The sequence below is a fragment of the Babylonia areolata genome, chromosome 4 (genome assembly GCF_041734735.1).
Source record: "Babylonia areolata isolate BAREFJ2019XMU chromosome 4, ASM4173473v1, whole genome shotgun sequence".
Lineage (NCBI taxonomy): Eukaryota > Metazoa > Mollusca > Gastropoda > Neogastropoda > Buccinidae > Babylonia > Babylonia areolata.
Genome location: NC_134879.1, coordinates 46,642,939 through 46,669,914, shown reverse-complemented (window position 1 = coordinate 46,669,914; position 26,976 = coordinate 46,642,939). Strand labels below are relative to the sequence as shown.

Genomic DNA, 26,976 nt, shown 5'->3' with positions numbered 1-26,976 from the left:
CTTTACATGACAACTACAGCATTTTAAGAATTCACTACACTCTTTCTCTGTTCATTACCTAAACAAGAATCCCATATTAACCTGTTAACTAGTGCTTGACAAGTGTGCTCATCAGTTAGATTGTTATGTTGTTATGTTACCAAGATAGACAAAGCTTACATGTCAGGATATTCATTTCTTTAACTGGAATTATCAATCAGGAATGTGTTGCTTCTGTTTAGTAAAAATCAGTTACACCACTTAAAGATACACAAGAAGCAGTAACTGCACTTAAAATCCAAGTCACACTGACCTCACTTCATTCAGGCTCAGTAGTCAAGGGGTTATTCAATCAATGATCAGCTTCTTCTGCATTTTAAGAAACAACTACAACTCCCACACTTACTTGGTTCCTTTACCAGGCCTTGGTACCAGTCAGGCGTAACTGAACAATTACGTAAAATGAAATAGGGCACCTTTGTGCAATCATGATTATTCCCTTCATTTATCTGCCCCCTACTCACCAATGAAGCTTTGCAGTTTGATCTGCTTGAAGTTGAAAAGTGTGTCCCTCTCATGGAGACCTGGACAGGAAAGAGCAATGTGAGAATGAAAAATGAAAATCCATATACATGAAATATAAATATTCCATAAATGTTGGAGATCTCAGAATGGGTGAGGTGAAGTGTGGTAAACCATGGGAAAAGATGGTACAAATAATTCATTTAAAATTTGGGGCCACAAAATGATGAAAATGTCCCCAAAATTCTGACTTCTTCAAGAAGACATCAAAGTATACAGACTGACCACACCACATCTGCTTTGGTAGATGTCTGACCAACTCCCAAACCCAACATGCAGCTCAGGCCTTGAGACCAGGTTGTCTCATGACCCAAAATGCTCCTTGTATGGCTAAATTGAATTTAAGGCCCATCTATGTGTCCATAATTAACATCTAACTTGACAACAATCATCGAGCAACAGCTTGTGCCCACTGGTTCAAGCTTCAGTGAAACTGGTCAGTTCCTAGTTCTGAAACTTAAGCACAAACAAACAAGCAAAGTCTGACACCAAACACACAGGCCATAAGGGACAACGACAAAAGATTTAAAAAGAAAAAAACAAGGGTTTTTTTTACCAAGCTCATGTTCCCAGTACTGTAACCAATTGCCACGCAGATGTCGCCGTTTGTTCATTTCCATGTCATGCCTGAAAACAACAACCAAAAAACATGAACACAGAAGAAAATGTAAGCAAAGACAGTAGGATTCTTATTTAAATCTAAGTAAAACCAACAACATGCTCAGTTTCTACAAATTAGTCAATTTTCATAATAACAAGACATTAATCACCAACAGAATTAACGAAAAGAGAACACATACGAGCGCACTTCCTCATGAGTGATGTGCAGTATTCCATCGTGACAATAGCCCCGCCCAAAGGGGATCAGTGAGGGAGAGGGGGAGGGGGCCCTGTCGGCCTGAACGTTAGACAGCTGTATACGGTTGCCGACCACCTCTACGTTGCTGCCCAGGCCACCCATCACCATGCTGCTGGAGTTGCTGTCCATGTCAGGGGTCAGGCTGTCCCCTTCATCCACGCCTGCAGCAAGCAGCAACGGCTGGTGACTACCACACTTCTTTTTTACATGCTTCCAGACACAAACAGCCGAGTTACAGAACTATTCAAACAATCTCACCAAACATTACGACCATGGTTCTAAACATTATAATGTGAACAATTATGAAGTGGATCTAAACATTACAATGAAGACAAAGTTGCCTCTTTTTCTTCTTTTATGAGTATGTGTGTTTGAGATCCATGTGCATACCTGTAAGTTGTATTTCTGTAAACTGTATTTTATGTCAGAACAGATTTCTCTGTGTAAAATTTGAGCTGCTCTCCCTGGGAGGAGAACATCGCCACCATGCATCACTACCAATAAACTTTTTTTTTTTTTCATCATCAGCAAGTGTATTTATTTTACTATCAATGTGGAACTTTTTGTTCCCATGGGTTCTTTTATGTGCATCCTGCAGACAAGACCTGGTTTATCATCTCATCCAAATGACTATCACCCAGACTACCAGTCAAGGTCTAGTGGAGGCAGTGAGTAAAAATCTTGGTCTGTAAGTGGGACTCAAACACATGGACACTTGCTTCATAGTTGGGTACATTATCTCCAGGGCATATATGTGTATGGCTGTATGAAAACTGCACAATTCTACGGGGACTAGGCAGTTTCATGACAATGATTGTAAGATTTGAAAATAATACCATCTTTGACTCAACACACACACTTTTTTTCTGCCAATGTAGCCAAATAACAATAAAAGTTCAACACTGAAGGCAACAAACACAGCCAAACCAATAGAATACATGCGGACAAAAGATTCAGACAGCAAATCACATTTACACAGCAAGACAGAGACAGCAAACAAAAAAAAATCACAAACGAAAAGGGCACATGGTGACCAAAGCCATCAGCAAGCAGTGGATCAACTCACGATGATCAGGGGCCACAGTGATGGGAGGCTGATCCATGGTGCTGTCCTGCTGGGCACACAGCTTGCGGATCAGGTCATCATTCTCCAGGCAGCCTTCCATGAAGATACTGCAATTACAATGTTCAACAAGGAGTTTAAAATCATCATTTGTCACATGTCTTTCACATTCCATTTTGTTTTGTTCTGAATTTGACTGCATAAAAACAAAACATACATGAGAGTAAGATAGGATTAGAAAGGGTTCCGCTCCAATGTATTACACAAAATAAAAGGATTTTATTTCCAATAAATAGGAAATTTAGAAGACTATCCGGTTATTTTGTAGACTGCAATGAAGCAGAACCCACCCTGACTCTACCTTACCCTTCCACACAGCCCTTCCCAAGCATACTTACGCCAATGTGCTCTGTTTTTTCATGTATTTTCAATGTCCATCATTGCATCAACAATACTGTTGGAATCTGAAATAATCACATACCTGCCAAATATGCGACACAAAGGAATGTAAGCTGCCAAGGCCAGCTCTGGAGTGAAAACGGAAGCAAGTTCACGCAGGCATTTCTCTTCTGTGTCCTGACTGGGGCGGGGAGACAGGCATTCTTCTGCAACAGCAAACAAGCAGTTTTAATCGATTAAAAACAGTATAAATGCTTAACAAGTTATATGTTATCAATACAAAATAAATTTTGAAGGGCAGTGGGCATATCAATAGTTTTAACAGTCAAAGTTTTGGTGAACTAAGAACAGTTGACTGATTAATGAAGTTTTGAAGCTCCATAAACTCTTTCAATAAGCAGTTCAAATAATTCATGAATTCTGATGGTAACAGAACAAGTTTAATAGTCAATGGACAAATTTAGAGTGAAAGCCAGAGAAGTCTCAATGATTAGGGAATAGATTATATGCAACAAATCATTTCTCAGACACACAGACACAGATACACATACTCACACATTCTCTCTCTCCAATTTCTGTTCCCAACAAATCCAACCACAAATTTCTATCTTCTTCTTTTTGGTTCATGGGCTGCAACTCCCACATTTACTCGTATGTACACGAGTGGGTCTTACGTGTATGACCATTTTTACCCCACCATGTAGGCAGCCATACTCCGTTTTCAGGGGGACAAATTTGTTTTACTGTTGCTGCATCACACGTACCTCTCTCATCCACTGTTCCCATAGCAGCCAGACTGTGCCATCGGTTCATATTGGATCCAGGAGAACCAGAACGAGCTCCTGGCGTGTTGTTCAGTGATGACACGGTGATGGGGGTTCCAATCATGTACTGGTTTGTCAGTGAATCCTTCTTGATCGTCAGGTAAGATTCATCAGAATTTGATGAGCCCACAACTGCTCAACACAAAGACAAGAACAGAATAATTCCAAATACTTCTTTAATTTGTGAATGTTCATTAAGGATATGTACAAATATAGTCAGTACAAATATATTTTGTTTGAATTGAAGAACATTTTCATTTGCAATTTTTACAGATGAACATAATATTACTGATCAAATCACTGACAAGAACAAAAAACAAAAAAAACAAAAAAAAAACAACCAACTTTATAACCAAAGCAAAAGTGAGAGGTGCCAAGGCAAAAGAGACCACACTGTTCATCAATCTGATTCCCCACTCTACCCAAGAAAGTTAAAATCTATGAAATATTGCTCCAGACCTAATGTTAACAAACACACACACACATTGTCTCATCACAAACTAACACATACACATTTTCTCTCTCTTTCTCTCTCTCACACATACACACACTCACACACACATACACACACAGATACCCACACACACCACCACACGCACAAACACACACACACATACACACACACACACCAATACACACATACACATCAACACACGCACACACATCCCCCCTCCCCCACCCCCACCACTCCACACACACACACCAACACACACACACAAACACACACGCATACCCCCTCCCCAACCCACCTAATCCCCCCACCCCCTTCCCCCACACACAACACACACACGCAGACACACAATCACCCAAAACTGCAGGCAGATGCACTGACCAGGGGAGATGGAGGCAGGGTCGGCAGTGGGCTCCGGAGCGCCGTGCACCGTGGAGAAAGCCTCCATCAGCAGCAGCATGGGGCTATGCAGGAAGCGCCGCGTCATCTCCAGACCCAACCGCAGGCCCAGCACATACAGCAAGTCCACCACCTTGTGGCACAGCAGCAGGCGACAGGTGGCGCCGCTCGGGAACGAGACTGTCGTGGACGTCAGCAAAGTCAGCACCGGAGTGATGCATTCCCCCACCACTGTGTCCTAAAAACAGGTGAAGACATGCAACAGTAATGTAGTAGATCCCTACAGAAATGATTGTTTTTTGATGACTGTGACATGTATTTTATTTTGATCTAGTAGCTAGCACAACTCTACAGAAAAGCATCACAAGCATCTCCACTGCCCATGTCACTTAATTATACTGTGCTCTTTTATTTGTGACTTGCATTATATATAACTAATGTCATCTTTTTCTGCACATTTACAAAAAATACAGACAGATGTTTGAAAATAAAGTCAAAGTGACATTTCATCCATTGAGCAAGAAAAATAAAATAAAATAATAAAAATTTTAATATCGCTAAACTTCAGTAAACTGAACTTTACCTCCAGTACATCCATGAGCGTTTTGTCAGACAGCAGTGGAACCACAAATCTCATCAGAATGACAGCTGCTATGAGACCACTTTCTGACCTTTGTGTGAAGCGACGCTGGGCAACGTTGATCTGTTGAACAAATACACACAAACAGATGTTACCATGCGTAAGGCATTGTTTTAAATTGCCAAAAAAATCATCATAAATCTGACATATTCCTCATTTTCAGGCTGGAATCCCTGAATCTAAGAATTCTACACCTCTGCGCATTTTATGCACTTAGTGAACAAGTTAGTTTTATACATGTATGCACAATCTGTCAATAAGTATTTAGATTTTTTACAGTAGTAAGATATGCAGGGGTGCAAGTGGAAAAAAGTGGCAAGACTGAAATCCGGTCTAGGGGGTCTGGGGGAGTGCCGTAAGCTCCCTGAGCGGGGTCCGGGGCGGAGCCCCGGCCGCCAACGCATTTCGTGCATTTTCCTGCTCTCTCAGGGCCTCTCAGAGTGCCTTTCAAGAAGAAAATATTTATATTTTTGGCAAGGAAAATTTATGGATTTTAGGTAATGCTTTTAATGGACTAAGCACGTGCAATGCCGTGTGTCAGGTAATATGTTGCTGTTAGTCGGGACATGTGAAGGCTTTCTACAGCCTTTGTGTCTTTAGCTGAAGTCTTTATTAAGTCCACTAGGTCTTCAGAGAGACTGAATGGAAGGCAGTGTTCAGAGAGAAACAAACAAATTCTGATCTTAAGGTCCATGACTTTATCCGTCAAACTAGGGCCAGCAAACGGAGGTTTTGCACAAGGCATTGTGGAGGTGTGCGAGTAGGAAGCGAGCTGTTGAAGATGGTCTGGATCCTCACTGTGTTTCACCAACGATCTCTTTCCGCTTTTTCCATAGTTCAGTTTTGTGTTGTTACAGCATTTGCAAATAGCCAAACCACTTGCGTCAATTTTCGCGCACCACATCGAGAATTTCCGTTTCAGTTTGTCTTCATGGTTGAGCCATTCATTTTTCCACTTGTTCTTACAATCTTTGTCGATTTCTCGAGCTTTTCTCTCGTCAGAAACTTCCAAAAACGGCATTCTGGCATGTGAAAAACTTGCAGTTTTGCTTCCCGCTACCCGAAGATTAAAGCAAAGATGCTTCCCCTTCGCAAAGACAGAGCTTAGGCTAGCGCGGGAAGTGAAGCCAAACTGCTGGCCCTTGCATTTCAGAAAACAGAAAAACAGCAAATCAGATTCGAGAAGCTGACGATCATGCGGTAAGCACGCTGAAAGCACATGCTTAGAGTCACGTAGGCCAGCCACCTATACTGACGTTTCATTAAAAAAGTGATGCCTCCTTTGGTTGTGGGAGATACCACTCTGTGTTTACTTTACTCGAACGAAATAGGGGGTGAAACAGTAATGTCTCTCCTCCCCCTTTCATTTTTTGTCCGTCCCGGGGACGGACTGCTTCTATGATTTTCCGTCCTAGGCGATTTTTTTCTCTCGGTAAAATACAGAGTTTCATGGCTAAGTAACAGTGTGTGTGTGTGTGTGTGTGTGTGTGTGTGTGCCTCTCTCTCTCTCACACACACACACAGACACAGACACACACACACATTCTCTCTGTTCTCGCTTTCCAACGAACAGTCCCATCCGGATTCCAGCGGCAAAAATAGGAGTCGTACACAGCGCGCGCGGCCAGACACAGCTGGCGCTGGCTTCAGTTTAGCTAAGCACTGGTCAACCAGTCAAGAGAGTTCCATCTTCCGGTGAATAGTTCAGTATTCAAGTTCCGACCAAAACTTTCCCGGACCAAAAGCATAGGGACAAAAAAAAAAAAAAAAAAAAATCGAAATTTCATCAAGACGGAAATCCGTATGAGACGGAACCACTTGCACCCCTGGATATGGGGGAGGAGGTTTTGTCTCTGAATAGTCACAACTGTCCTCTGTATGAATTTTGATAATCTTTTACAGCTGTATGTTTGTAAATGGAGTGTCTATGTACGTATCTGCATACATATGTGTTATATACATATTTCGGATATTTGTGCTTAGTTATGCATGATAACATGCATGGATGCATGTCTACTTACATGCAACTTTTCTGTGTGTGTGTGTGTGTGTGTTTGTGTGTGAGTGTGTATGTGTATGTGAGTGTATGTGTGAGTGTGTGTGTGTGTGTGTTGAGTGTGTGTGTGTGTGTGCGGGGGTGGGGGGGGGGGCAATAAGTGTGGACGAACATGCACATTTACTCCTTCCTTAAACGCATACTCAAGAATAATTTTACAGGAAACTGGTCAAAGAAAACTGCACTCTAAAAAGCACTCATAGAAACTGACTGTACCATGTCGACAATGCTGGGCAAGTACTGAATCAAGATGATGTTCTCTCCATACAGAGAGGCCACAAAGCCAATGCACTCCAGAACTTTGTGGGCGTTGTTGTCCCCCTGGATGCAGCGAGAGGTTTTCACCACAGCCAGCTCTGCACATATAATGTACGCGCTTCATCATTTTCATTGCATGATAATGATATGCAAGAACATACCATACAACACACATACACACACATGTATATACTAATATATATGTACAGATAGATAGGTTTGTTTGTTTGTTTAATGCAAATGTACATACACATAAAATAATTGAGGAACACATTAAAATTAAACACAAAGAAGTTTATATTACCTACTTATTCCAAAAACAATTGAAGACTTATGTGACACATTAAGCCTAACTCAAGACCTTTTTTGGGAATGAAGCTGAAGCCATTCACATTCACAAACATCAGAATGTGAGAGTTTCATAAAGGGTCTGGAGAAAAATATTGTGGTTATGGTACATCTTTGATCAGGCCTCAAGAGTGCATGCTGTACTAAAGATAGGGGCTCTGATGTTGGGGACCTCTAAAATGCTAACACATGGATCCAAGACCAAATAAGGCAATTGACCAGGGATCTTAGGACTCCGCAAGAGTCCTCACCTTCGTCTTCGCTCACAGTTCTCTTAAACAAAATAAACAAATGAAATATTACAAGAAAATATAACGTAGATTACACAAAACTACAGGAAATACTCAAAGAGCACATGACATAAGCAATTAGTACTTGTACTATCCATGATTGAAACAACTTATCAGTTTGCTTATTTTCTGTCATTGACAATACTCCTTGCAATAAAAATATTTCTTGCCATAAATACTGTCAATACATTGTGAAACAGATTGATAATTACAGTTTCCCTTTTTCCTATTTGGTATGTATTCACTTAGAAAGATTTGCTTCTGTGCTTTTACATATTAATGTATCATACCCCTAATGAAACAAGTATTAGGGCCTATAAATGTGACCTACTAGAACAAAACATTTTTGCAATCTTAAATCTAAGTCAGGTGATTCTGTAACTATCTATGACAATAATTCATAACCCCCTCCGCCCCACTTCAAAACAGGGAAATGTTCTCATTGGTTTAATCATTCATATCCAAAACATATAAGCAGTTCGTATTAAAGATTCACATTGTTCCTGAATAACATTGTGTAATGATTGTTTTATCTGTTGTTAATAGGTTGTTTGATTCATACTTATTCATAAAATGTTCTTTGAATAAGTAAATAAAGCAAAAGGCAGAGGGAGGGGGAGGGGGGGCAGAGGGTGTGTGTTTGTAGGGGGGTAGGAACGCTCTCTTTACCTCTCTCCTCAATGGCACAGAGTTGCGACTCCCCCAGGTAGCAGAGCGGCAGCATGCGCACCAGGTTGCGGGACAAGTAGCGGGCGGCCAGCACTGGGCCCAGCTTGGTGGCCAGCCACTTCACCGAGTCGGCCGCTATGTGCCGGATGTTGACCGCACTGGTCGGGCTGTTCAGCGTCAGGGTGGACATCAGGTCCTCTGTCTCGCTGCGCTTCATGTTGTCCGACACTTTCCTTTTCGACTGGGTGCAACCATCACCTTCGTCATTGTCATCAGTCTTACCGTTCCCTGCTTCGGCAGCAGACGCTCTGCTTGCCAGGTCGGATGTATTGATATAAAGTGGTTTTGATGGTTTGTTCTTTTGGCTTTGCACTCCGTTTTTATCCATCCCAGGTTTTGGGGAGCTTCCTCCTGATCCAGGTCTGGAGGACACAAGTCTTTTGGCAGATGTGGTGGTGTGTGCGTCTGCACCATGAGTGGGGCTGTTGCATGCTAACTGGCCCAGGCTGGAGGCGGAGGTCACACTGGACAGGGTGCCTTCACCGTCTCTCGGGGAGTCACACACTTTGTCTTCATCCTCATCCTGTGTGGTGCTCTGCCTCCCACCACTCAGGCACAGGATGTTGGAGATGCTGTGGATGGAGCAGCGGTCAGACTCAAACACACCGTCTTCGTTGTTCTCACCCACCCCACTGCCTTGAGACACGTCCCCCACACTGCTGCGATCCGTCTGACTGGCATGGTCTGGGGCGTCGATGGCAGCGGCATTCTCCTCATCCAGAGACATGGTGTCCAGAAACTCCTCCCGGTCTTCATCATCCATCCCTCCCTCAGATCCCACCCCTTCCTCTTCCTCTTCACGCACTTCCTCGGCAAGAACGACCTCAGTGTTGTCAGACGTGACCCACTGACCATCCCGTTCAGCAGTGTCCAACTCCTCCAGCAGTTCCTGGTTGTAGTACTGGCTGGGCAGCAGGAAGTCCTTGTAGCCGGCCACAGCCTCCACCAGCAGGGTGGCAAAGTGGTGCAGGAAGGGCTGCAGGTGGAGGCGCAGCAACAACTGGATCAGGTAGGTGCGGTGGTACAGCTTGATGTGCTTGGCCGTGGCTGGACTGTCAGCAAACAGCACGCTGAGGGCGGGCAGGAAGGTGCTCAATGTGCGCGTGGGGCCGAGGGCACGGCTCAGGATGTTGAACAGCTGCCAGGCCGCCTGCACCATTGTCAGCTTGTCTGCCAGCAGGGAGTCCGTCAGGGGCAGCACCAGCTGTAGACCTTCCTTGCCCAGGTCCACACCCCACCGCAACAGGAACTGTTCCATCACAGGCACCTGACACACATCATCACACAACTTGTCACATCTTATTTCCCAGGTCCACGCCCCATCACATAAGGAACTGTTCCATCACAGGCACCTGACACACATCATCACACACCTTGTCACATCTTATTTCCCAGGTCCACGCCCCATCATATAAGGAACTGTTCCATCACCAGCACCTGATACACATCATCACACACCTTGTCACATCTTATTTCTCAGGTCCACGCCCCATCATATAAGGAACTGTTCCATCACCAGCACCTGACACACATCATCACACACCTTGTCACATCTTATTTCTCAGGTCCACGCCCCATCATATAAGGAACTGTTCCATCACCAGCACCTGACACACATCATCACACACCTTGTCACATCTTATTTCCCAGGTCCACGCCCCATCACATAAGGAACTGTTCCATCACAGGCACCTGACACACATCATCACACAACTTGTCACATCTTATTTCCCAGGTCCACGCCCCATCACATAAGGAACTGTTCCATCACAGGCACCTGACACACATCATCACACACCTTGTCACATCTTATTTCCCAGGTCCACGCCCCATCATATAAGGAACTGTTCCATCACCAGCACCTGATACACATCATCACACACCTTGTCACATCTTATTTCTCAGGTCCACGCCCCATCACATAAGGAACTGTTCCATCACCAGCACCTGATACACATCATCACACACACTGTCACACCTTATTTCTCAGGTCCACGCCCCATCACATAAGGAACTGTTCCATCACCAGCACCTGATACACATCATCACACACACTGTCACACCTTATTTCTCAGGTCCACGCCTCACCGCAACAGGAACTGTTCCATCACCGGCACCTGACACACACATGCTCACACACCTTATCACACCTTCCTTACCCAGGTTCATGCCCCACTGCAAAAGGAACCGTTCCATCATAGGCACCCGACACATACATGATCACACAGTTTGTGAGAAATGTTTCTCATGATGAGTCAAATCATCAGGCAGTCAGACAATCGATCGTATAAATGATAAATTCATTTTCATTTCCTTAAAAATGTACACTTGCAAAAAAGATTAACAAAATTTCAAAATGAAAATCTTCACTCTCAAAACCCACCATTGGTTATAATATTGTGCCGATTCTTTTCTCTTTTTTTTAATTAATAAATAAACAAATAAAACTTTATGACCAACCCTATGAATATTGCCATATGTCATTATCTAACCATGCTCCCACCCATCATTAACCTTAAACCACACACACACACACACACACACACACTCACAAACACACACACACAAAGACATAAACTTCGTCATCAACAACTCCCAAACAACAAATCACGCACATCAAAAGCGTCAAACTCTCTCTCTCTCCACACCAATCACTTGCCTTGCTTCTTGCCAACTGTTTGAGCATGGCCGCTTTCTCTGCAGGGGACTCTGGCCCTCTCTTCACCTCCTGCATGGCCTCATCCGTGGCCTTGAGGTGGCACAGGCACAAGTACAGACTGGGGAAGTAGCTGGGGAAGGGCAGGACTTCACTGAGGGGGTGCAGCCACAGCGCAGGGCTGGGAGGGGGCAGACCCCCCATCATCACAGGGGAGAAAGCCACCTTCCACCCCTCCACCCCTTCCGTGGTGGGGTCGCTGGACTTTTCCAGCTGAAGATTGTGCCGCAGTATCTGCACAGCCTTCCGGAATGGCCTGGGAAGACACGCAACACACACTTTTTTCGTCTGTTCTGCTCGGAATTATTTTTGTTTGTTTGTTCCTCCTTATACCCCTACTCTCCTCCCCAAGACAATTGGTAAGGATATTTTCAGGAGAACGTTCACCAAAATTTTAGACAAAAAATATTGTTTTGTAAAATATTGAAATCCCAAGCTTAACAAGAGACAAAGCATTCACGGCTCACAAGTGATTCCTGCAGATTTTGAAAACAACAACAACAATGAAACTGAACAAAATCACTCCATTATCACCTTGGGATGGTGGACAGGTCATCGGCACAGAGGGATTTGATGTTCTGTATTCGTTGAACAAGAGACGGGACTTCCTGCTGCATGCGAAGCTTGGGCGCCAGGAACAGCTCACAGACAAGACACAGAAAGGAGGCCATGTCCTGAGTCACTAAGGCATGCTGACGGGAGTTTGGAACCACCTGCAATAACAGAAAGCAGTGTCATGAAGTCATAAATCGCCAGTGTCATGAAGTGTCAGGAAGTCATAAACCACCTGTGTCATGAAGTGTCAGGAAGTCATAAACCACCTGTGTCATGAAGTGTCAGGAAGTCATAAATCGCCAGTGTCATGAAATGTCAGAAAGTCATAAATCACCAGTGTAATGAAGTGTCAGGAAGTCAAGTATCACCAGTGTCAGGAAGTCATAAAACGCCAGTGTCAGGAAGTGTCAGGAAATCATAAATCGCCAGTATCAGGAAGTGTCAGGAAGTCAAGTATCACCAGTGTCAAGAAGTGTCAGGAAGTCAAGTATCGCCAGTGTCATGAAGTCATAAATCGCCAGTGTCAGGAAGTGTCAGGAAGTCAAGTATCACCAGTGTCATAAAGTGTCAGGAAGTCATAAACCACCAGTGTCATGAAGTGTCAGGAAGTCATAAATCGCCAGTGTCATGAAGTGTCAGGAAGTCAAGTATCGTCAGTGTCATGAAGTCATAAATCGCCAGTGTCATGAAGTGTCAGGAAGTCAAAATTCATCAGTGTCATGAAGTGTCAGGAAGTCATAAATCACCTGTGTCATGATATGTCAGGAAGTCATAAATCACCAGTGTCATGAAGTGTCAGGAAATCAAGTACCACCAGTGTCAGGAAGTCATAAACCATCAGTGTAATGAAGTGTCAGGAAGTCATAAATCACCAGTGTCATGAAATGATAAATCACCAGTGTCATGAAGTCGTAAATCACCAGAGTCATGAAGTCATAAATCACCACTGTCAGGAAGTCATAAATCACCAGTGTCATGAAGTGTCAGGAAGTCATAAATCATGAGTGTCATAAAGTGGCAGGAAGTAAAAATTCATCAGTGTCATGAAGTGTCAGGAAGTCATAAATCATCTGTGTCATAAAGTGGCAAGAAGTCAAAATTTATCGGTGTCATGAAGTGTCAGGAAGTCATAAATCACCAGTGTCATGAAGTGTCAGGAAGTCATAAATCATCAGTGTCATAAAGTGGCAGGAAGTCAAAATTCATCAGTGTCATGAAGTCATAAATCACCAGTGTCATGAAGTCATAAATCATGCATGTCATGAAGTGTCAGGAAGTCATAAATCACCCGTGTCATGAAGTGTCAGGAAGTCATAAATAACCAGTATCATAAAGTGGCAGGAAGTCAAAATTCATCAGTGTCATGAAGTGTCAGGAAGTTATTAATCCCCAGTGTCATGAAGCAATGAATCAGAAACCTAGATCAGCTAAAACTAAAGCTAATATAGTAATAAATTCTTGTCCAAATATCACTGCCAGCTGATGTGTCCTGGATGGAGTCATTTCAGTGCATTAACAAATCTGAGAAGAGAGCAGTTATCTTTGTAAAATGGCACGGAAGAAGTACAGCTTTCTACCCAGGTCAGTTGAAGCACTGAACAAGCATGGATCCTAAATGGTGTGGCTGGGTTGCATGGAGTGTGTTTACCGGTGTATGCATTTTGTATGGACAAGGCTGAAAATGTGTGTGTGTGTGTGTGTGTGTGTGTGTGTGCATACAAGTGGGTGTGTGTTTGAAACTTGTTTTTATTCTATTGATATCTATTTGTAAATATACCATTTGTAATTTGTGATATATGATTTTTTTTTTTTTTTAATGATTTTTGCAAGTTACATTTCATTTCACTTTTTTAAATGCGCTGTTTCGTTTTTTTGTTTTTCTTTCAAATGGGACCACAAAATACTTTCTCATGTGAGATAACAATGTACACTTGACCTGACATGAGAATGGACATGAATGTAGAGAAGCTTAAAACATAATGGATAAAATGTAATATTCATTACAAAATCTTCACCAACGCACCTGGAAATGAAAGTGATAATATCAAAAATCTGAAATATGCTGTAACACATCTGAAATCATACTCAAACCTGTATACAGGAATGTGTGTACATGATCTGAATGTGTATGAGTGTATGTTTACCAGCAGGGGTGGCGGGGAAGGGGGGGGGAGAGAGAGAGAATGTGTGTGTGGGTGGAGGGGTGTGCAGGTGTATAGGGGAGTTTGGGGAGTGTATACATGTGTGCATTCTTCCAAGTGTACAAACATGCTAACATACAAATGAAAACACATGTCAGCTTTTTGGTATAATGCACTTCAGCACTATTCATTTTTTCCCTCTTTTTTATTTTTTTTTTTTTTTTTTTTTTTTTACCTTCTCAGGTGCTGTGGGCTCTTTTTCCTGCTGCTGAAGTAGAGTTTTGTGTTTGAAGCCCAACAAGGTCTCACACTGCTCCAGTTCAGCCAGTGGGTTGAAGTTCAAGGGAAGATAAATGGACGCTGACTCTGGATTTACAATCTGGGATGGTATGTTGTCAAAACTAAACAGGAAAAAATATGCATATAAATGCATCATCTGATTTGATAACATTGCAATACAAGGGTAAACTGTTTTAAATCCCCCTGCACAACACAATTTACAATATGGGCATCTCTTGTCTGATTTTTTCCCGTACTATTTCAAGGAATACTATTTTCATTGAGGGGGAAAACATATCTATGCACTACAATCTATTTTCATTTGAAGAAAGAATAGATCATTTAGATTAGTTAGATTTTCAGAAGGTAACAACATTCAACTTCAAGCATTGTAATCAGATGTGAAAACATTTTTCTCCAAGTTATAATAATCCTGGCCTTCAACTTATGGTAAAAAAAAAATTAATGGTACACAACTGCACCAAAAATGTTAGCTGCAAAAAATGTTTGAACCCGAGTATTCTTGAGTTATAGCATTCCATCTACTGAAAAACATAATGGTGTAGTATATATACTCAATATCTTTAGTATGCTCAGAACAAATTTAGTGTTTCGCAATCTGGAACACTAGCTTTTAACCCCTAGGCTGCCTATATGATGAGATAATTCGTCATGGAAAGCATGTACGCTTCGCTGCCACAATGACAAGATAACTCGTCATCGAAATATTCTGACTTTTCCCTACTTTGCATTCAGTTCGTTGACAAAAATGCTGGTAGCTTTAGCTTGGGGAATCTTTCTAGATTCTATTCATAGCTAGAAACACCACCTGCGTCATAAGGCAGTCCTTTATTTGAACGTTTTGGTTGGGTTACTGGCCGCAGTCTTTGCCTGGCTCCTCTCCTCGCTCGCTCAACAAAATTTCAGACTGACTCCGTGCTCAAGACATGCGATTGTGGCGAACTAAATCAACCAAGATTACTTTCTTTAGCTGATGCTCAGAAAGAATTGAAGCATAAATTCAAAGGAGAAGACAGTGGTGAACATTTATAGGACGATTTGACAGAAAATAAAGGGAGCAATCAAGAGAGTGGCCAAGATACGACTATCAGTGAGTGATACCGGCTGTTCACCTCTAGCAGACGACAGAAGTCACTTAATTTTTAGCAGGCCACGGTGTGGTCTATTTTCTTGGCACTCAGCCAACGCGGTCTGATGAGAACTGGATAGAGTGACCATGTGAGAGGAGTGAAGAGGAGGGGGGTGGAGACTGAGGGGGCGTGGCCTCACATCCATATTATCACTTGCAGAAGTCAATGCATTATGTATCTATTTCTTTTTCAGTTTTTTTTATATTGTGGTTGTTCTAGTATGATTTTGTGTGTGCAGATATCCATTTGTCCAGAAAATATGATATTTTAGTGCAAATTACCTGACTAATGTTTGGAATGAACAAGTTGAAAATGTGACAAAAAACAAAACACTGATTTCAAAACAACAGCATGTCACTAAAAATAAATAAAATGGAAAAACATCATGTGTTTTGTATTCTTTATTCATTTCCCTTTCAGAATATATATACTTTTATGGGTCTTTCTCCAATAACAAAGAGCACAGAATTTTTTGAAAATTTATACCCATTTTTTGTGAAAAAACCCTGGCAAATAGATTTCACTTAAATCTTATTTTCCTGGCAGTGAAAGGGTTAAATGACTGCACTCATTCACTCATCTTCTCCCTCTCTCTCTCTCATTCTAAAATCAAAACAGCATAAATAACTTTTGAAACAATGCTCTGCATAATAGAGCAGCAAAAAATGCCACTGGTGTACAAATACCTGTGCTCTAATGCCACATCTTGCCTTGAATCTTCTTCAGACCATCTTGAATGAAGCTGAAAAAGGAAAGCAAAAGACTTTTAATGAAAAAATGGAAAGAAACAGTAAACAGAATAAGTTACCCTTTTGACAAAACACTAAAAAAAAAAAATTAAAAAAATTTAAAAAACTGCTATCAATCAAGGTGCTCAATTTTTTGTAAAAAAGAAACAAAACATTAAGCAGTTAAATGACTGTTTAAACATTTATTGCTTTCAGTGCCTTTCCTGATATGGTACCATTATTTCATCCGGAAAATTGGAAAGAACTTCTTTTTTTCTGATTCAAGGCCGAATTTGATGTTTACACACAAAACAGTTTCAGAAAAAAATATTTTGTTAAGGTTTATCCCCTCCAAACACACACACATGAAAACCAGAACAGGGATTAGTCCACTATACAGACTCACTTTGCTTACACACACGAGCCAATAAATGATAATTTCTAGAGCGTTTACTTCAAATCCACCTGGACCTTCATGTAAAATAGAATTTTGGAATGGCTCTTTCAGGTCATGACTGGCTTTCTTGTTTTTACTCTTCCTAAAATAAAAAAAAATGTGACATTTAAAAAGGCAATGGGCAGCTGTCATGACTTAAACACAGCCACTCTGCTATATAAAGTAGCTCTCTCATACACATGAGCAAAAACAAATAAAAAATAATCAGCTGTCTCCACACAAAAGAGCACCCACATCTCGCAGACTGCGTAGTGGCCCCAGGTGCGGTCTGGAGGAGAGGGGAAGGCGGTAAGGGTGGGGCTGCGAGAACATCTGCATGATGCCGTGACTCCTCAGCGTCTGGTGACCGTCCACCAGCTGCAGGTAAACGTTCTTAGCCTGCACTGCTGCCTTTCCGCTCAACTGCAAAGTGTGCACACCACACAGGTGAAACTTCAGTGATGCGTCCTGCTGGCCTTGGGTCCTTGCTAGCTTTGAAACATTTTTGGTTGTTGTTTTTTAATGAACTGGATTGTAGTAACAAAAATATCAATTGTTTTTTCTCAGTATCTTCTTAATTTATCGAACAGTTCTTTTTTCTTCACTGCTTTAGGTCAGTTTCTTTTTTCTTTTCTTTTTTTTTTTTTTTCTTTTTTTTTGTTCTTGTGGACTGTAGTGTTATGGAATGAGCCAGAGTGAAAGGATGGGAATTACCACAGATTGTGTTTTGTTTTGTTTTTTCTAATCACTGATGAAAGAAAACTAATCAATGAAAACAGTTTCAACCCATATTGTGATCATTTAATTTTCAGTCACGAGGATGTTTTGTCATTAAAATGAATATAAAATAATGAGTGTGTGTGTGTGTGTGTGTGTGTGTGTGTGAGTGTGTGTGTGTGTGTGTGTGTGTACACACATGCCTGTATAAATGCATATCTATACAATAGTGTACTGTGTGCTAGCATGCATTTACATGCTCATATATCCTGTTAAAGTGCACAAGATGGGTTGCAAAAAATAGTTTAGTATAAATACTATAACATACATGTGTGTCAAACAATGTGCCAGTATGTTCTTATCTATTTGTCTGAGTATCAAATGACTTCTTTCTTCTTTTCATTCATGGGCTGCAACTCCCACGTTCACTCGTATGTACACAAAGTGGTCTTTTACATGTATGACCGATTTTACCCCGCCATGTAGGCAGCCATACTCCATTTTCGGGGGTATCACTGTTTATCTGTCCATCTGTATGCATCTAAATGCTTGAAGGACATCTATCAGCCATCTATGAAAGCGGCAGATTCCATGTACCTTGAATCCAAAAGTGAGATCAATCCAGTGATGCAGCTGCTCCGATACTCTCTCACTCTCTAGCGTGGCCATGTGGCGAATGACAAACTCCCGAGTACTGCTGCACCAGGCTGGTATCTCCAGGTCAGGCAGGTCAGTGTGGATAGACTGAAACAGCTGGGGGTCTGTGAAGAACTCAGGTATGCACTCATCAGGAGTCCAGTCATGCATCCGCTGCATGCTTGCTGGATATTCGTGAGGTACCCAGACAGTTCGCACATGGCTGCACAAGATGGATTTGGGCATGCGCCGGGCTTTGTACACATAGTAGGTAATGTCAGACAGCACATCGGAAACATGGTGGGGTATGGTATCTGAATCATGATTGCTTGACCCTGTGTTGCTGTAAGAAGATTCCAGACCAAAGGTAAAATCAAGCTGCCTGTCGCCCTTGTTGAGGCGAAACTTGGATTTGGTGAAGTCCCGATATCTGAAACAATAAGTCAACCTTCAAACATCGTTTTTGCAAAATGTAAATGGAAGAAATTGATCTTTTTTTTTAAAGGTTAACGTTAAAAAATCTTCTTGCAAAATATATTTCAAACGCATGTAGAAGACTTGTTCAAGTTATTGAAGAAGATCTGTATTTTGATGGTATTATTAAAAGAATAATAATAAAACAATTCAATTGTGTGTGTGTGTGCGTGTGTGTGTGTGTGTGTGTGTGTGTGATTGCAACAAGTAACTGAAAGCCATACTCTCATTAGTCATACGTTCAATGATTTCTGCAAAAAGAGTTATGCTTGACTGTACGGTCTTCCTTATCCACATTACTACCATAAAAAAAATTGGGAAATTAATACCCACAATGAGGGTTATAATTATCCTAAGTTTACAGGTTCAAAACTATTGGCACCTGTAATTTTCTTAACATATCTGTGAATATTTTCTAAGTCATCTTCACCAACCCGTCATGAGGATGAGAGAAATCCATGACCCAAGGGAGGACTGGATGGTTGTTTGGGTCATTCATCCGTCGTCCGGCCATGTGATTTAAAGTCAACAGGTACTGGAAGTTGCTGATCCGCCTCTCCACCCATGAGTTCACCAGCTCTGTAATACTGCTCTGAGCCAGTGACATGTAGCCTTGTTGCTGCAAAAACTGACATCCTTTCAAGTACACTGACTCATCTTCATCTGTGTAGCCTGTAACCACCTGCCGCACAGGGTGGGCAGAAGCTGCAAGAGAATGAGTTGGGAACTGACCAGCTGATTCCTGAGAATGTGTTTGTGAGGGCACAGACCCCTTCCCCTTTGCTAACGTCTGACTGGCATTACCTTCATGCCTTACACGTGAACACAAACCTTTCTCCCTGACATTATGGGAAGCGTGGGTATCTGCTGGACTCTGTTCCACAAGAGAGGATTCTGAAGCTGCTGAAGAGGAGGAAAGGAAGGCGAGGGCATGTCTCTGGGGACACAGCACTGATACCCACATGTCAGTGTCCAACAGCACAGTGTCCAGACTGATACGTCCCAAAGGAAGGCCTCGACCATGCATAGTAGCCATTGCCTGCAACACCTGATACACAATAAACAGGGGCTTGCTGTAGCAGGTGTCCAGGACAGCAGGGCTGTAGGACAAGACATCACGCAGTGAGTACTCCACATAGGGCTGCAGCAGCACAAAGTTGGTGTCAGTCTCCACCAGCACTCGCACACGTGTGACACTATGTAGTATGACTTCCTGGTTCTCACTATAGCTGTGTGAGTTCTTTGATTTATTTTGCATCAACAGATTGTGTAGATTGCTGCTGGCTGTGTGACTTGTGCTGAACACTTCATTCTTTTTTGCCTGATCTCTGTGTTTTCCTGCGTAAATATGGACATCTGGGGAAAGGCGCCAAATCCAGTGCCACATCTGATCTGCAAGCTGCAACAGTAAAGAAATACATTTTACATCATGTATTGTTCTACATTGTTACTACATTGTCAAAGATAAATCCTTTTTTTGTACATATAAGCTGACAGGTTTTCAAGGCTTATACAGTGCTATTTTAAATAAATCAAGTCATATATTCATTCCAAGTAATGACTGAATAAGATATACAATGGCAACCTTTCTTACTCATTACTGATACTGACCCCACAGCCCATCCCTTTAAAAAACCAGAATTTGTTCCACTCTTTTTTTCTTCCTTTTTTTCAAATCCCAGGCGACACTTCAGTGGCTACCCTTGTAATGAAGGATCATCAGTAATTCAATTCAGCCTTGCAGAAACTTAGCAAGAATTACAAGTATGGGTGCAGAAAAGGCAAGTACCCACAAAGACAGAACACATGACGGGGAAACAACAACAACTATAAAAAATAAAAATTAAACAAAACAAACAAAAAAAACAACAGTGAAGCCTCATGACATGACATTTACCTTGAAACAGATAAATTTAAGTTTCAAAAGTGAAAATCTGCATAAGTTTTACAAACGGTATGACCAAAGTGTTACATTAGTTTAGGTACTTCAAAGATACCCGATAAAAGATGGGCAATACAAAACCTTGGAAGCTCCAAAAGGACACACAGCTTCTTTCCAGGTTTTCCATAGTCGTGGGTGTGGTTGTTATTAAACTTCACCTTTCTTGCAAGTCAGATTACCTCCTCATTTCACATTATCTTTGCGCTTTCACTCTTTAATGTGAACTGGCCCTAAAGAAATGACAAAACATTTCAGTAAATAGATTTTAAAAAACTGAGGTGGAGCTGATGAGAATTACAACAGACTCTGCAGATTAGCAGCTGGTTTGTTGTTGTTGATTTCTTTATGCAATTTCATTTACAAACAGTTTGAACAACTTTAAAGTGCTTCCCTACCTCACCCCACCCTAAATTCCCCACCCACATCCCCTCTTTAATTTTCCTTTAAAAAAAAAGAATGACCCTTGTCAAGCTTTCCATAAAATACCAGTATCCATAAAAAGGTATTTAAAAATATATATATATATCACACACACACACACACACACACACACACACACACACACACACACACACACACACACACATTCAGAACACTCACCACTTCAGTCTGTCGACTGACATTTCCAGCAGACTTCTGATGGGTTTGCTGGTGATTCTGTATCTGGTAAGAGTGTGGGTAGGCTTGAGGGAATTTGTTCTGAGCAGCTTGCCACAGGTTGTAAAGGTTGTCTCTTGATACACCACCCATCAGCTCCACCAGGCTTTTGCCAATAGGGTGAGCAGTCAGCCCACTATCCAGGAGACTGCAACACACGCAATGTCAATCACTGTGAATTAAAAGAAGATGACGGGCGCAATAGCTGAGTGGTTAAAGCGTTGGACTTTCAATCGGCACCAGGTGGGTAAAGGTTGGAGATTTTCCTATCTCCCAGGTCAACATATGTGCAGACCTGCTTAGTGCCTGAACCCCCTTCGTGTGGACACGCAAGCAGAAGATCAAATGTGCACGTCAAAGATCATGTAATCCATGTCAGCATTCGGTGGGTTATGGAAACAAGAACATACCCAGCATAACCCCCCACCCCCGCACTCCCCATCCCACCCCCGGTCTCCCCCCTGAAAGCAGAGTATGGCTGCCTACATGGCGGGGTAAAAACGGTCATTCACGTAAAAGCCCACTTTTGTACATACAAGTGAACAAGTAAACGGGGGAGTTATGGCCCATGAACGAAGAAGAAAAAAGATGATGATGATGATGATAGTGAGCAAGGGTGGTCAGTGGGACATGTACCTTAAGAAAGCATTTTTTCTTGGATCAAGTGAAGTCTAAAAAAATACTTTGTTTGCCTGATCCAAATCTAACATTAAATCTCCATTCAAAAATCTAAAAACAAATGTACAAAGTTTTACTCAAATAATGCATCAAAATCCGACACTAAATATCATATAATAGATAGTGCTCTTTCTTTTTTGGGGGGTGGGGGTTACTGGAAAGTTATGAACATGGTTTATTTAGCAATAACCATAAATCATTTAGCAATGATCTTAAAAATGTTGATGCTAACATGGAACAGAATGGAAATAAAGGGGAAAAAACACAGAACGCTGACACAAAGCACTAAACTACTAGAATGCTATACACTACCTCCGCATGCCCTGCTGTGATTTTGGCCATATTTTGGCAGTCAGACGAGTCCATGGAGCAACTGGGGTTGAGCAGGACTGAGCTAAATACTTCTCTGCGACAAAGGCACCGGCACTGGGGTCTGTCTGAAGGGGCTGAATTTGGCCCTGGTAAAGCTGCTTCACCCATTCTTCTGTTACCTGCAAAGAAATGTGCAATATAACTAAATAAGCATAAAAGAAAGCAATTATTTTTTGTGGGAGACAGGAAGGAAGTAGAAGTGATAACTTGATAGTTCATTTTTTTTATTTCTGAGGATAAATCATGGACAGATCAGCAACGGTTCTCCTTTTTTTCAGCAGGAAAGTTATGAACCATCCTGGATGGGGGAATCTGTTTTACAATGGTTGAAAGACTTTTTTTTCAATTGCAGGTGTCTATTGGATGTGGAGGTGTTTGGACGAGGGGCTGAACTTAAATCAATGACAGTAGGCCATTCAACTTCTATTATTATCTAACAAAGTAAAACCCAGTCAAATGTAACTAAAAATGCCATTTGCTTGCCCAACACTTCTTTCTCCCAGACAAATCATTATTTCATCCATACTTTTTGTTTTGTTTAAGCTGTTTTGCCAGACTAACTGTTCAGTTCTTCATTACCTAAATTAGTAAATATATCTCTATCAACACTATAATTTCTCTTGACAAAACCATTTCTGATCACACTGACACAGATGAGGAGGTGTGTCAAAAGGGATCTTCACACCATTTAACAAAGACTGTCATTTGAAGAAAACACGCTCACTGATAAAATTGTGAACAGAATGTGGTCAGGACCCAGTCTACTCCTGTGGAGCTTATTCCTTTTATTCTATACTGCCACTGAAAACAAAATACAGCTGGGTTTCAGTTTCAGTTTCTTAAGAAGACGTCACTGCGTTTGGACAAATCCATATAAGCTACACCACTTTTGCCTGGCAGATGCATGTCCAGCAGCATAACCCAACAATCTTAGGCAAGTGCAGGCATACACACACACACACACACACACACACACACGTGTGTGTGTGTGTGTGTGTGTGTGTGTACCTATAATCTGAGTTCATTTCTTCTACTGAATTTTGCCAGAGGACAACATTCATTGCCATGGGTTCTTTTTTAGTGCGCTAAGTGCATGCTACACACGAGATCTTGGTATATTGTCTCATCCGAACGACTAGACGTTCAGTTTGATTTCTAGTCAAACCTGAATGAAAGGGCTAGAGCATGATTCGAACCCAGACCGTCGCGGGCTCTGTGTAGTGGCAGACGAGTATGTGTCTTGTGGAAAAAGAAATTGGCCATTAAATAAAACTAGAATTTAACAAGACAATGATGATATGGCGCTGAACACTCATTTTCAAATGTATCGTGTCTGTTTAAAACATCGTATAACGGTCACTACTGATATTATTATCATCGCCCTGAATACGCAACACTAACAGTAACAGAAACTGTTTCTTGTGCATGCTAATGGGAGCTTGCGGAAAGAGGAAAGGAACAAAACATATTCTTTAAGTTCAATACAAACGCTTATGTTGTATTTCGCAGTTCTTCTCGCACATCTGTCAAATATGATTGCAACTAAACGACTCAAAAAGTGGGCGGTTCTAAAATCAGACTGAAACTTACAAGGCAGACGACACGGTCAGGTGACAAGCTTCTGCAACAGTGGACTGGAAGACGGAGGATTTCTGCAACTGTTTGCTTGCTGTCCATACCGAATGGAACCCTCAGACAAGAAGAAACGAGTGCTGAGCATTAGTTCTTTGCTCATGGATGCAAACTCATCATGGTGCTCAGAAAAAAATCAGATGATTTAATGTTAAAACAAGTGTTGTTATCAGGTTGATATATTTTGGAGAGAGTTTTTCATGTTTTTACAAAACTGGAAACTTTTTTGCGGGAGGTAACTCTTATAACCCTTCTCTATGGCTTTTCATTTCTGTCAAAATACTGTATGCTGAAATTTTATCCAAGAAATAAAATTTATACCCAAAAACATTTTTTCTTACAGATGTTTTCAGATTTCAGAGATTTACTTTAAACATTAAAAAATATGAGTTGATGGCTGTCTACCTTTTGAGATGTCCACCTGTGGATTTGTCTGTTGTGCACGTGTGTGTGTGTGTGTGTGTGTACGCGCATGCGCACGTCTGTGTTTATTCATATTTATTTGCTTATTTGTTTTATTATTGTCATTGTTATTCATATTTTTTTTCTACATTTCATTTTATTTCTTTATTTGTTTACTTACCTTCATTTCATTTTTATTTCTATAATTTATTTCTTGTCTGTTTATTCATTCATTAATCTAATCAAATTAATGACATCCCTTTTTCCCCTCAAGGCCTAAGCGCACTGGGTTAGTATGCTGGTCAGGCATCTGCTTAGCAGAAGTGGTGTGGCGTTTATGGATTTGTCGGACCTCGGTGATGCCTCCCAGAGTAATGAAATGAACTCAGCTGTGGAAATCAAGTTTTCAAAACTTTGTACCTGTGAATAAGTCGGTTTTTCTTTTATTCGGAACTGATGTGTATATAATGTGTATAAGTTCATTCATTCATATATATATATACATATATATGTGTGTGTGTGTGTGTGTGTGTGTGTATGTATATATTCATGAATTCATGGCTGGCACCATATTTAAACGAAGCATTACTCAGATATTTCTTTTACAAATAGAATTATATAAAAATCTACATTTCCCACATGGTGTGCCAAAATGGCTTTATTTGAATAAAAGACTGTACAGTATCTATGAAACAAACATCTGATGGTAAAAAGTATCTGTGAAATTCAAAACCAGCCCCATGGTTGCAAACTGATGACAAGATAAAGCTGTCAATTCATTTCACTGACTTGACCCGGTTTATCCCGCAAAGGTGCGTTGGATCAAGATTTGTTATAGTTGCTGCAATCAGTCACATCTGCACGGGTTTGATTTGGTTTGGTTTGATACGAATACTTATATAGCGCCAATCCTTTGTTGGAGACTAAGCTCTAAGCGCTTTACAAACTCTACTTTGTTTTCTGGAGTGGCAGGCATGCTGGGTTGGTTTTGTTTCCGTAACTCACAGAATACTGGCATGGATAAACATTATTTGATCTTCGGTATATATACACACAAAAGGGATTAAGGCACTGGCAGATCTGCACAAAATGGTGACCTGGGATATTGGGAAATTGGGTTTCCTACCTTAACTCATCATAGCCCTGTGCCCAAGCATTACTCTGGCATAAACATTTGTCTCCTTAAAACAGTTTTTTTCACTTTCACACATATGCATAAAAGGCAAAGAAAGGGATTAAATTCTACATGATTTCAATATGTCTCCACTTGTAATTTGGAGGAAAAACAGTATTTTTTCTGCATCAATATGGCATGGAAGCTATATGAGGATCTAAACTGCCTGGGGTTGAATGGGTTAATACACCAGGCCAGGATTGAATCCAGATCCTTTTTGTCTTGGTTTGTTTTTTGCTGTCCCAACATCTCCGTTTCATTGGCATCACTTCCATACCGTTCATTGCAAGTCCCCCAAACACAGCCATACCTATAATAATAATAATAATGGTACTTATATAGCGCTGAATCTTGTGCATAGACAAATGTAAGCGCTTTCACACCAGTCATTCTCACACACGCATAACTCTAAAACTGGAGAAACTAAAGACAAGGAAGAGGCAGGGAAGGGAAGCTATTTTGGGAAGAGGTGGGTTTTAAGGCCAGACTTGAAAGAGCTGAGTGTGGAGACTTGACGAAGCGAAAGAGGAAGTTCATTCCAATTGCAAGGTCCAGAGACAGAGAAAGAACGGCGGCCAACAGTCGAGAGTTTGAATCTGGGTATGCGTAAGTGGAGTGGATCCGAAACTGATCGTAGTGAGCAAGATTGAGTGTAGAGGTGAAGGCAGCCACAGAGATAGGAAGGGGCAGATTTGTGAATACATTTGTAGCATAGAGTGCTGATCTTGTACTTTATTCGGTGTGAGACAGGGAGCCAGTGGAGATGTTGCAAAAGAGGAGTGATGTGCTCAGATCTTTTCTTTCAACCTATGTTCATTTGTCACGGTCAGGTGTTCATCTGCCACAGTCAGGTGTTCATCTGCCACAGTCAGGTGTTCATCTGCCACAGTCAAAGTGTCTGCAGTCCACAAGGAATTTTTAATGTTGGTCGTCAAGGCCACACACTAGAGGAGACCCTAGTCACAAAAAAAAAATAATAATAATAAAGGCGGTTCACACCTGCTCTCTCACCCATCTGTATTCTGGAACCATGCAGTCAAGGGATCAGCAATCTTTAGGACAGTCCAGTCTACATATATACATCTGTGGGATGATTACATACTTCCACACAAAGCAGAAGAATTTAATTCAAAAGTCTGATTATACATTATTGTTTCCTTGTGTTTTGGGTATTGTGTGTATTCTTTTTCATGCATGTTTGTGCACATTTTCTAAGATGTCATCTGCTTGTCACCATACTTTCATCATTTCTATGCATTTTGTGTGTGTGCAAACTGCATGTCCATAAAATGCGAAAATATTAATCATTTTTCTCACACAAGTCACATATGCTTTCAACATCATACAGTCACGTGACAACAGATATAAGTTCCATACTTAAAATTTTTTTTATTAAATCATTTCAACAT

The 26,976-nt window shown here is 41.3% G+C and overlaps 1 protein-coding gene across 1 annotated transcript in view; it reads right to left on the bottom strand.

Moving 5' to 3' along the window:
* LOC143281238 (WD repeat-containing protein 81-like) overlaps nucleotides 1–24,179 on the bottom strand; it is a 36,689-nt gene extending 12,510 nt beyond the window's left edge. Inside the window, exons 1-20 of the mRNA XM_076586335.1 lie at nucleotides 23,950–24,179; nucleotides 22,300–22,478; nucleotides 21,253–21,457; nucleotides 19,145–20,109; nucleotides 18,198–18,666; nucleotides 17,139–17,306; nucleotides 16,406–16,461; nucleotides 14,525–14,690; nucleotides 12,128–12,306; nucleotides 11,537–11,849; nucleotides 8,818–10,144; nucleotides 7,469–7,608; nucleotides 5,140–5,259; nucleotides 4,539–4,794; nucleotides 3,647–3,838; nucleotides 2,965–3,088; nucleotides 2,487–2,593; nucleotides 1,362–1,581; nucleotides 1,118–1,188; nucleotides 504–563 (exon numbers count right to left, since the gene is read on the bottom strand). Coding sequence (XP_076442450.1) covers nucleotides 504–563; nucleotides 1,118–1,188; nucleotides 1,362–1,581; nucleotides 2,487–2,593; nucleotides 2,965–3,088; nucleotides 3,647–3,838; nucleotides 4,539–4,794; nucleotides 5,140–5,259; nucleotides 7,469–7,608; nucleotides 8,818–10,144; nucleotides 11,537–11,849; nucleotides 12,128–12,306; nucleotides 14,525–14,690; nucleotides 16,406–16,461; nucleotides 17,139–17,306; nucleotides 18,198–18,666; nucleotides 19,145–20,109; nucleotides 21,253–21,457; nucleotides 22,300–22,478; nucleotides 23,950–24,036 — 5,404 coding nt within the window. The 5' untranslated portion in view covers nucleotides 24,037–24,179. The remainder of the gene's footprint in view (nucleotides 1–503; nucleotides 564–1,117; nucleotides 1,189–1,361; nucleotides 1,582–2,486; nucleotides 2,594–2,964; nucleotides 3,089–3,646; nucleotides 3,839–4,538; nucleotides 4,795–5,139; nucleotides 5,260–7,468; nucleotides 7,609–8,817; nucleotides 10,145–11,536; nucleotides 11,850–12,127; nucleotides 12,307–14,524; nucleotides 14,691–16,405; nucleotides 16,462–17,138; nucleotides 17,307–18,197; nucleotides 18,667–19,144; nucleotides 20,110–21,252; nucleotides 21,458–22,299; nucleotides 22,479–23,949) is intronic.
* Between the last annotated feature and the right edge of the window lie 2,797 nt (nucleotides 24,180–26,976).